Genomic DNA, 11,397 nt, shown 5'->3' with positions numbered 1-11,397 from the left:
TGGCTATTATTTTTGTGTGTTTTTTTCAACTTCCAGCTGAAGTATAACTGTTCACAGAGTACTTACTCTGGTGAGCTCAAGAAATTGTGAGGTAAAATATCTTCTCTTTTTACATAGAGATGTTTAGATGATATTTTTATGTCAGCTTTTTACAGTTATACTGCATCAGTTTCAAGTGATATAGCATATGACTATTATGTCCGTGTAATAACATAATTCCCACATTGGATGATACAGTAGCCCAACACACCTAAATTGTAGTAGTATCAATCTCGCATGTGCATAAACAAAATGCGGATGCAGATCAATGCGATATTAAGGTAGTAAAAGTCCTCACAAATCTATCTGATTAGATTTTAGTGATATTTAATTTACAAGGCTACAGACATACACATAGGATAATGTTTCAGTGGTTTATTTACACAGTCATTATTTTAATCCCAAAGTTCTATATTTTTTCAACAAAAAGATCCAAATGCTGGGCCAAAATGTTGAATGTGAACTTAAAGTATTTCTAGTTAACACGTTACAAAAAAACTCAAAATACCTTGGTCTTTCTGTATGTATCAATCTGTGCCTGTAAGCAGCATTACTCTAACAATCTCATGTGCATAAATTGTATATGTTTATCAGCATTAGATATGAATCTAGATTTGAGGAAGTCAACAAAATCTAACAGAGCTTTGGATCAAAGCTGAAAGATGGCACGGATGTGGGGGGGTCAGCATTTTTGACTATTGATTTCTACCTTTCTAATTTAAACGGTCATTTTGTCCCCATTTAGCTCCTTGTCCAACTTGAGCAAAGCACATACTAAAAAGAATGTGACATCTATGAAGATATGGGGTGCTACAACAAAGATTAGGGATACACTTTCCAGCATACCTCATAGGGTAATCATCATGTTGTTAGACAGGTTATGGCCATAGAATGAAATGTACTTTAGCAAAAAATGTGCCCTATAAATGTCATTCCTTACAAATTCTGTTATGTCTGATTTAAATTTCCCAGTGTACTAATAGCGGCTAGATGTAATTGATGATTATATGAAATATGTAGAATAGTTTGGATGTAGTAAGTGCAGTGGTTGCGTGATAAAACCGGCGTAGTTTTATGAAATAACTTCCTCATTTGGTTTCCCATTAGCGTGTATCAGGAAACTGGAATAAGCCAAGTCCTCCTTTGATCCCTGTAAAGATAAGTTCATATGAATACATAGTTTATGAAGTAAACATTTCTACATATTTATATTTTACTAGACATGTCCTTTTGTTTTGTTGCGAATGCACATTAATTAGCAAAACACGGATATTTGTCTCGTTTTCATAAAATGAAGATAAGAAAGAATGCAGCACGCAATTTAAAGAAAACAAATAAATAATGAAGAATTTGTCAATATTATTTTTTTTCTTTAAATAATGTAGCATGCTGGAGAGCTGCGCTAATCTCGTCCTCTTCTTAACAGAGCCTCGGCCGTGGCGGCTCCCAGGGCCTGTACTAAAGGAGAAGGTTCTTTAGTGCATGCCATGGGAGCCGCAACACTAAGACTCCTATTAGCGCGTGCCCAGAGGTTTGTGAAGAAGGATCAGGATTAGCACAGCTCTCCAATTAGCTGAAGGTAAGTTAATGCTACAGGATTCTGGGTAATAACATGCAATTAAAATGGACAGTATTTAACCACTATGCTTGAGTCTATTACAAATGTATGTTTTACTGTTTGAACTGGGAGCCACACAGTTGTTGAATGATAATACACATTCCAAATATAAAGCAATTCAAAATATATTAATACAATGCAATAAAATGAAAAATATATATTGTTGAAATATTACTTAATTATGTAGCATGGCTCTTAATTGTATCAGGAGGAATGAGGAGAGGCAAGAGGTCCTTGTACATTCTTCATATCCTTGCAGCAGTTCTGACATGGTGATGCATCATGTCCTGTGTGATAATATCTCATGTATTGAGAAAGCTCTCTTAGATAGAGATGCTTCTTTGTTGCTCATATATAGGGGGGGGGGGCTCTAAGGAATCCATGTATAGCAACTCCATACCACTGAACCCTTTCAAATAATTCTAAGATGTGGAAATTCACCTTAACAATACTGATGATCTGCATCATTGGCTACTAGGGATTTTGATTGAGGGAGCTCTATATAAGTTCATATACACTCTAGAACTTATGGGGACAATGAGCCCCTCATTTGAAAGAGAAGATGGCTCTTTTTAAATGGTGAATCACATATACCCCAAAAAGTTGCAGGTAATCATTGTGAGAAACATTGATCCCCTGTGACACTAGGCAACAGGTTCTCACACTGTAAATATTGAATATACAAAGTGACAAGGTTAGAAATAAAGTCCATAGTTTCAGAAGTCACTGTACACATCACATTTACAAAAACCCATTGTAAAGAGTGTTTTAAAAAGCCCACTTTGCAGACAGTATTTTCAAACACAATGTACACACCATGATTTCCAAATCTCGCTATCATTGCTGCATTACTATAACTGGAAGAAGATTGTGGTTTTAGAACAAACAAGACTGAATAGAACACAAATACAAAAATGCAAATAAGAGATAAAAACAAAGAGCGTGGTTGCTAAACGCCATTTCTTGCAGTCGTGATTTTCATTTTCTTGGGTTTCCTGAAGATCTTGTCAGCCATATGTATCTGTCTATTCAATACATATACATAAATAAATGTCTGCCTGGCCCACTACCGAGGGACTATATAATAATGTTGAATATAGGTTTAATGAATCTAGACCATATATAAATATATACATCTAACTTGTGTATGTTACTGTTTTAGAGTGTATTCTACATGCGTAAGATAATATAATCATTCCAAATCATGTTGCAATACTGTCATCTTTTGTTTGTAGAATATGATGTGTACATTGTGTTGCAAAAATTAAGTACAAAACCTGTGGCCAGGAGGATTGTAATTGCCAAAGCCATTGTTGAAAATGAATTGTATGGGTAATTTTTCAGCTATCTGCTCAGATCGAATTTGAACTTTTCCCAGTATGCAAATAGTGTAACACTTGGATTGTGATAGATCAGAACTAAAAAAAAATTGGACCAGAGGCCGAAAAGCAACTAATAAATTGAATGTGAATGATTGGAATCAGCCCCTTTGTATCTTAACATTCTTTGGATTGATGGGTTCTTAATTTTTTATTATTTGAACCATATAGAGATCAATTTATTATTTGTAATATAATAATTTTGCAGTTTTACTTTTTTTTGTAGAGTTGTCTCTAAATGTGTTAAAATATATAACAAATTCATTTTATGTCCCTTTAATGGCATTTTGTATGCAAGGATAAGCCAACTTCCTCTTTATGCTGTCATGCTATTCAGAATAAAGCACACAGTAAGAGTGTGCTGGTGCATGTGATACAGTATGAGTAGACCACAAATAAAATAAGAAAATGCAGACACAGCAACAGGGTAAATTGGGATATACAAAGACAGACATTTGTAAGCTATATATAAGTCAGTTGCCATATAATATGCATTTGTAACCGTCTACAGAGTTATTTTCCTTTTTACCTTTTTGGTGCTCTTTTTTTCATCTGCAACATCAAATAGCCACAAGGTTAATATAAGGGAAAAAAGACAATAATTATTAATTTCATTAATGGAAACACAACATAATGAATAAGGATAACATATTATATTATAAAGCAATTACAACTTCAGTTATGCTCTTAAAGGGACATTAAACACTAAATAAATCATTGCTTGAATGATGTATTCAGAGTAAAGTTTAGCCTGAGAATAATGTGTATGTGTATTTTTAAACATAATATAGATATTAGTTGTTTAAATATTGAAAAGATAAGGGTAAAAGTTAATGTCCATTAAGCAGTGGGCGCCACCATATTGTAACTTAGGTTACCTTTTCTGCTGAGGCCAATTAGGAATGGTAAAACATGGTTGCTAGAATGTGCAACCAATTACTGTGTGGAATATAGCTGTGTCTGATCTTCCATGTTTAGCATGAATTGGAAAGTCCACAATATTCAGCATAAGTTTACAGGAAAGGATAACAAAATAAATAACGAAAGTATACTGCAAAGTTGTTTAACTAATTAAACAATTTATATTAATATATTGAGATGTTTAATGTCCCTTTAATTAGTACCGCTGACTTCTTTGTCAGCCTGTGTTCAGATAACATAGTCAGAGATCAGAACAGTGTTAACATAGGGTAGATGAGGTTGAAAAAAAGATAGAAATCCATCAAGTTCAGATAACATTTTATAAATATATTAATAAAAATATCTATAATGTTAAGTGACTATAGACTTGATCTTGACTTGTTAATTAAAAAAGCTATTAAGAGTGCCAATAACTTTGCCAATATATATTTATTTATGTATTTATTGCTTCGGCTTATCATATTAATTCAGTAAAGACCTCCATAAAATTATAAAATTAATTCTATTAGTTCTCAAAAAAAGTAAAACTCATAATTTCATAATTCATTAAAGTCATAATAGATATACTTCTGGCCATGATAATCAAAAGTGCTGCAATGCAGCAATATATATTCAAAAGGGATCTGTCCCAATGTTGAGCAAGCCAGGGAAATATTTCAAGATGCCAACATCATTGTTTAAAGGCAGCATCGCCGAGGGGCGTTTTACTATACATCTTAATGGGTGGCGATGCTGGCCAAATATTCCAACCAGTATCACCATCGAAGTTGGCAATGTAAAGTAAAGAATCGCTTTGAAATATATCACAGAACCTAAAAAAATGTACTTATTTACCCCCTAAACCAACATAATGCCACTGCAATCACCTCTACTCTAATTATTCCCTACACTACCAACACCCCACCACAATCACCCATACACTACTTAACCCCTACACCACCAATACCCCACTGCAATTACCGCTATGCTACTTAACATCTACACCACTAATACCACACCGCAATAAACTCCCCACTCTTCTTAACCCCATACACTGCCACAACCCCCCACCGTAAACTACCCCTACACTACTTAACCCCCTTTTTTCAGAATAGGGATTTTTTTTTAATTCATATTCTGGGCAAAAGAGCTATATCACTTTATGGCAATGCCTTACCAAATGCTCTTCTCAGGACAATGTTTTTAGGATAGGGTTCTTTAAGGGTAGTTTTTTTTTAGATTAGGGCTTTTTAATAAGGTGAAATAGCTATATCACTTCCTTCCTTTCTTCTTTCCTTCCTTTTTTTCCTCTCTTCCTTCCTTTCTCATGAAATAGAAAATAAAATATTAAGGGCTTAAAAATCACATCATGCAAAATATTGGGTTTTTTAGCACTATAATGTACTGTAGGTGTTTCGCCTTCACATTCAGAACCCAGTATAGCAAGATTAACAACTCTCAAGCTAAAATTTGACTACTACATTTTTTGAGGGAGCTTGCTAAAGAGACTTCTTAAATTTCGTCAGAACAGAGAGATTTTGAGATTCGGGTCCTTAATTCGAACAGAACATTTTAAATAACTATTACAGCACACATACATATTCTTATTGAATTTAGATTATTGACGTTGAGAACTGATTATGATATTAGCAATAATTCCCTTGCTTATTTGAATTATAAAATTGACCATTTACCTTGGGAGGAGCCTAAGTCTGTCTCCTGAGCATTATCCACCACTGGATTATCCTTGCCAATGTATGGACCAGTTTCCAGTTCTGTCATACTTATGTTGGTTCTGTAGCTTCCAACAGACACCAGATCTGTGGCAAAAGTGAGACAACATGTTATCCACAGTCACATAAATGGAGGAACAGAGTTGTACAACCATTTCACATAAGGTCCATATGTTTTTTTGTTTTGTTTGTTTGTTTGTTTCACTTTGAGTACTGGTAAGCAAAAATACTTTTACTCTGAATTAAAAAATACCATATTTTTATAGATAAATCTTTTTTTAAAAAAATTGCAATGTTTCAGACAGATGAGTACCTATGCTTTGTATACCCAATTTTATGTATCCTCTTTTTACTTTGGAAATGTCATGATCTTCACCAATACATATTTGTTCTTGAAATGCTGTTTGAGAGGAAAGCGCTATTAAATATCTCTCTAAATAAAACACAAATATTCCGTTTTGGGGAAGTAGAAGGCCAGATAAAATGCATTAGAGGGTATTGGTAACACTTTAAGCCCAAGTCTTTAGACTGGACAAGAGTGATTTATATGTGTAAGAGGTAGAGGTATTAGATTCAAGCAGTGCATTCTGGGAGAGAAGGGACTGACCAATTTCGTAAAATAATGTGTTGTTAAAGGTACATGAAACCCAACATTTTTCTTTTATACAATTTTACAATGTACTTTAATTATTACATTTGCTTCATTCTTTTGGTATCCTTTTTTAAAAGAGCAGCAATGCACTACTGGGAACAAGCTGAACACTTTGGGTGAGTTAATGACAAAAAGCATATAGGTGCAGCCACCAAACAGCAGTTAGTCCCCAATAGTGCATTGCTGTTCCATAGAGGATACACAGAGAAAAAAAGTAAATTATATAATAGAAATAAAATAGAAAGTTGTTTAAATTTGTATGCTCTATCCCAATCATGAAAGAAAAAAATGGGTTGCATGTCCCTTTAAATCAACCAATAATAACTTATCTTACAAGTTAATTTGATTCTCAAACTATGAAAATAGACTTTTTAATTACAATTTACATGCACTCGTGTATATATATATATAAATATACCAAAGAGATAAAAAACAACAACATAATTTTGGGTTATTGGCAGTATTTGTACAAGGTTTTAGCTGAGATATAGCATTTCACACATACCTGAATTCTTCTTCTGCCTCAATTTAACAAAAAGGAAAACAGCTGCGACCACTAAAACAGCTGCAATGACTGACAAGCTGATAGCAAGAGCGTTGCTGTTACTGGATCCTTCAGAGCTGGAAAGAGACAATTTCCCCCAGATGTTATTACAATGCACACTTTATTCACCCTTGCAGTGTTTAGGTCACAGTAATATTACTTTTTTCAACTTGACAATTGTATATTATGAGTTTTGCGTTATGAGCTGCTCAGAGTTAACTTGCAAGTTATTGTCACCGCTCACCTCCCTCTAGCGCTGCTATTACAGGTTTGCAAAAACCCTGCGTTAAGCAGGCAATATTGCAGCGTAAAGCAAAATTGAGCTCCATACTGCACCAATGTCGCCGTCAACTACCTACACTTGTTAACCACTAATCTGCCGCCCCCAATGTCGCCGCCACCTACATTACAGTTATTAACCCCTAATCTGCCGCCCCCGACATCGCCGCAACCTATCTACACTTATTAACCCCTAATCTGCTGCCTGACACCGCCGCCACTTACATTACAGTTATTAACCCCTAATCTACCGCCCCCAATGTTGCCGCCACCTACCTACACTTATTAACCCCTAATCTCCTGACCCCAATGTCGCCGCCACCTACATTACAGTTATTAACCCCTAATCTGCCGCCCCCGACATCGCCGCCACCTATCTACAATTATTAACCATTAACCCCTAATCTGCCACCCCCCACCGCCGCCACCTACTTTACAAGTATTAACCCCTAATCTGCAGCCCCCAATGTTGCCGCCACCTACCTACACTTATTAACCCCTAATCTGCCGCCCCCAATGTCGCCGCCACCTACATTACAGTTATTAACCCCTAATCTGCCGCCTCCGACATCGCTGCCACCTACCTACACTTATTAACCCCTAATCTGCCACTCCCAATGTCGCTGCCACATACCTACACTTATTAACCCCTAATATGCTGCCTCCAACTTCGCTGCCACTATACTAAACCTATTAACCCCTAAACCTAACCCTAACCCTAACACCCACTAACTTTAATGTAATTAAAATAAATATAAATAAAACCTACTATTAATAACTAAATAATTCCTATTTAAAACTAAATACTTACCTTTAAAATAAACCCTAAGCTAGCTACAATATAACTAATAGTTACAATGTACCTATCTTAGGTTTTATTTTTATTTCACAGGCAAGTTTGTATTTATTTTAACTAGGTAGAATAGTTAGTAAATAGTTATTAACTATTTACTAGCTACCAAGCTAAAATAAATACAAATCTACCTGTAAAATAAAACCTAACCTGTCTTACACTAACACCTAACATCACACTACAATTAAATAAATTACATTAATTAAATACAATTAACTAAATTACAAAAAAAAACCACTAAAAAAACACTAAATTACACAAAATAAAAAAGAAATAATCAAATATTTAAACTAACTAAATATTTACACCTAATCTAATAGTCCTATCAAAATAAAGAAGCACCCCCAAAATAAAACAAAAAACCCTAGCCTAAACTAAAATGCCTATAGCCCTTAAAAGGGCCTTTTGCGGGGCATTGCCCCAAAGAAATCAGCTCTTTTACCTGTAAAAAAAAATACAAACAACCCCCCAACAGTAAAACCCACCACCCACACAACCAACCCCCCCAAATAAAAACCTATCTAAAAAACTTAAGCTCCCCATTGCCCTGAAAAGGGCATTTGGATGGGCATTTCCCTTAAAAGGGCATTTAGCTCTTTTTCCGCCCAAACCCTAATCTAAAAATAAAACCCACCCAATAAACCCTTAATAAAACCTAACACTAACCCCCGAAGATCCACTTACAGTTTTTGAAAACCGGACATCCATCCTCAACGAAGCGGCAGAAGTCTTCATCCACGCGGCAAGAAGTCCTCAATGAAGCCGGGAGAAGTCTTCATCCAAGCCGGCAGTTGTCTTCATCCAGACAGCATCTTCTACCTTATCCATCCGACGTGGAGCGGCTCCATCTTCAAGCCATCCGGCGCGGTGCATCCTCTTCTTACGACGGCAACTGAAGAATGAAGGTTCCTTTAAGGGACGTCATCCAAGATGGCGTCCCTTGAAATCTGATTGGCTGATAGAATTCTATCAGCCAATCGGATTGAGCTTGAATTCTATTGGCCGTTCCAATCAGCCAATAGAATGCAAGATGGATGAAGATAGAAGATGCCGTCTGGATGAAGACTTCTGCCGGCTTGGATGAAGACTTCGGTCCGCTTGGATGAAGACCTCTCCCAGCTTTGTTGAGGACTTCTTGCCGCTTGGATGAAGACTTCTCCCGCTTCGTTGAGGATGGATGTCGGGTCTTCAAAAACTGTAAGTGGATCTTTAGGGGTTAGTGTTCAAGGGTTTATTGGGTGGGTTTTATTTTTAGATTAGGGTTTGGGCGGAAAAAGAGAGTAAGGTGTAATTAGTTTAAATATTTGATAATTTCTTTTTTATTTTGTGCAATTTAGTGTTTGTTTTTTTTTGTAATTTATTTATTTATTTATTTTTTAATTTAAATTTTTTTATTGAGAACAACAAAATGTACATTCATATAATATACGGTACAATCTACATATCACATCATCATTGCAACCTTCATATGTACCCTCTAGATCAAAGTCCTCATAATTTTCTCCCCATTATAAATTGATACAGATCTCTCTTGGACCCTTAGTATAAGGATATTATGCGACTTGGGGTAACATTAAACATGTGTAAGAAAATACAAATGAAGAGATTACATCTGCATAAGAGTATGCTTAAATCATGTAGTAATAAAGCTGCAGTTGCCTATTTATATCAACAGGAAAATTTAAAATAAGGTGTATTATTAGTGAGGATGGTTGGCTTTTGATGATATATAAGCATGACTGGAGTTATATCCGACAGGACCTCATAGGGAAATTATCATAGAGGACTATAGGGGGCTTATGCCTGTATTAAAGGGCAGGTTTATAGTCTGGGAACATAAGACAAAATTATTATATCCTGCAGTATCCCAATTGTATATCCTGTGATTAAATTCACTGCAGCAAGCGGTAAGCAAAGCATAAAGCTGTCTAATGAGGAGGGGAGGCCAGGGCTCTAAATATAGCTGGGGGTTTGATGCTGAGGCATACAAATTCCCATCATGACTATTAAGCAGTGGCAGCTCATATAAATAACTATGTGTAGAGATCCTCACCCGCGACCGCGGCTGCCAGCCACACATGAGGCTCTGAGACGTGTGATCAACCTGGGCGCCATTAACGTAAATAAGGCATTGTTCAACAATTATACAATAAAGCTGACAGTCTCCTCTTACTACTCGAACGCCCCTAATGTCAGAGGGTAATATCAACAATAAGATCAGATTGTGTTCTCCTATATTACAATAGAAGCCTCTGCATATTATACCTATATGTTACATAAGTGCATATACAAAATCATCCCTTAACTTTGCCATATGATAATGTCAGAACATCAAACAGCAAACAAACAGCGGAACTCGTGAACAAATCTTGCATGCAGTGCACTACGTTATATAATATAAAAGGTTGGTACTTTTCATTCAGCAGTCCCCTCATCCTGTATCAAAACACATGTGTGTCTGAGTCAACACCGCCATAGAGCGAGGAAAGTGCCGTGTATTTTTTGTAATTGGGAAAGTATCTCCCAGACACACATGTAAGTAATCCGGTGGCTATAAGTCTCTCATCAGGTGATTTTATGCCCCCACCGGTCGCCTGATATGCAGAATATAATAGAGTCAATGAGTCTGTGTCCCCAGCGGTCTGCAATGAGGGGTGCAATTGTTTTTTTTCCCATATTAGTCAGCAAGGCCACATGGTGCGGTGGTGAATCTGCCATATAAGTCAGATTAGTGAACAAAGAAACCGGACAATCGGGTTGTTGGCATTGCAGATCAGCCTTATAGAGAGCGGCTCCCGGTCTTTGAGATTAGCTGGGGGAGTATATGTGTAAGGGAGCACTTTATTTGGAGAGGGTTGCAGAAATTGATATTCCTTACTAAACAGGTCGCTGGTGTTTTCTTTGTTATAGACAGATTGTAGAGTTTCGACACTAGCTGCAGCACCTGGACTGGAGCGTTGTTTTGTGTTCAGCTCCGCTGAGGTAGTTGCAGGCTCCTCAATCTGATGCCCTGTGTCCTCCTTTGCCATTTGTAGTCGGTGTATCAGATAGTCGTAAGGTGCAGACTCTATGAGCCTGTACATAAGGGATGCAAGTTTTACCGGGATGTCCTCCAAGAGCTTTAGGCAGTTCTCTCCCGCCATGAATTGTTTCTTCACCCTTCCAGAGGGCCCGTCAGAGTAGAATATTGCTAAATAACTTGTCAGCTCTCAGTCCAGCTAGTGGTATGGATCGTAGAGACTAAGTAAGTCAGGTTGCTCTGACAGCACTGATCACCCGGCTCTACCCGGGGGGGGAGGTGTTTGCCTAGGAATAGTAGGCCGCCGCCATAGGCCTTTAAGCTCCGATCTGACCCCCAGTGTCATGAAAACAGCTAAAAATAGAAAAATATAGAGCCACA

The 11,397-nt window shown here is 36.7% G+C and overlaps 1 protein-coding gene across 1 annotated transcript in view; it reads right to left on the bottom strand.

Annotated features, from left to right (window-relative positions):
- Window positions 1-226: 226 nt before the first annotated feature.
- Window positions 227-11,397, bottom strand: part of LOC128652366 (polymeric immunoglobulin receptor-like) — a 90,159-nt gene continuing 78,988 nt past the window's right edge. The window contains exons 8-11 of the mRNA XM_053705304.1: window positions 6,827-6,942; window positions 5,631-5,756; window positions 3,566-3,588; window positions 227-1,189 (exon numbers count right to left, since the gene is read on the bottom strand). Coding sequence (XP_053561279.1) covers window positions 1,112-1,189; window positions 3,566-3,588; window positions 5,631-5,756; window positions 6,827-6,942 — 343 coding nt within the window. The 3' untranslated portion in view covers window positions 227-1,111. The remainder of the gene's footprint in view (window positions 1,190-3,565; window positions 3,589-5,630; window positions 5,757-6,826; window positions 6,943-11,397) is intronic.

Source organism: Bombina bombina, chromosome 3 (assembly GCF_027579735.1).
Source record: "Bombina bombina isolate aBomBom1 chromosome 3, aBomBom1.pri, whole genome shotgun sequence".
Classification (NCBI taxonomy): Eukaryota; Metazoa; Chordata; class Amphibia; order Anura; family Bombinatoridae; genus Bombina; species Bombina bombina.
The sequence above is the reverse complement of the archived record's forward strand: the minus strand, read 5'-3'. Positions and strand labels throughout refer to the sequence as shown.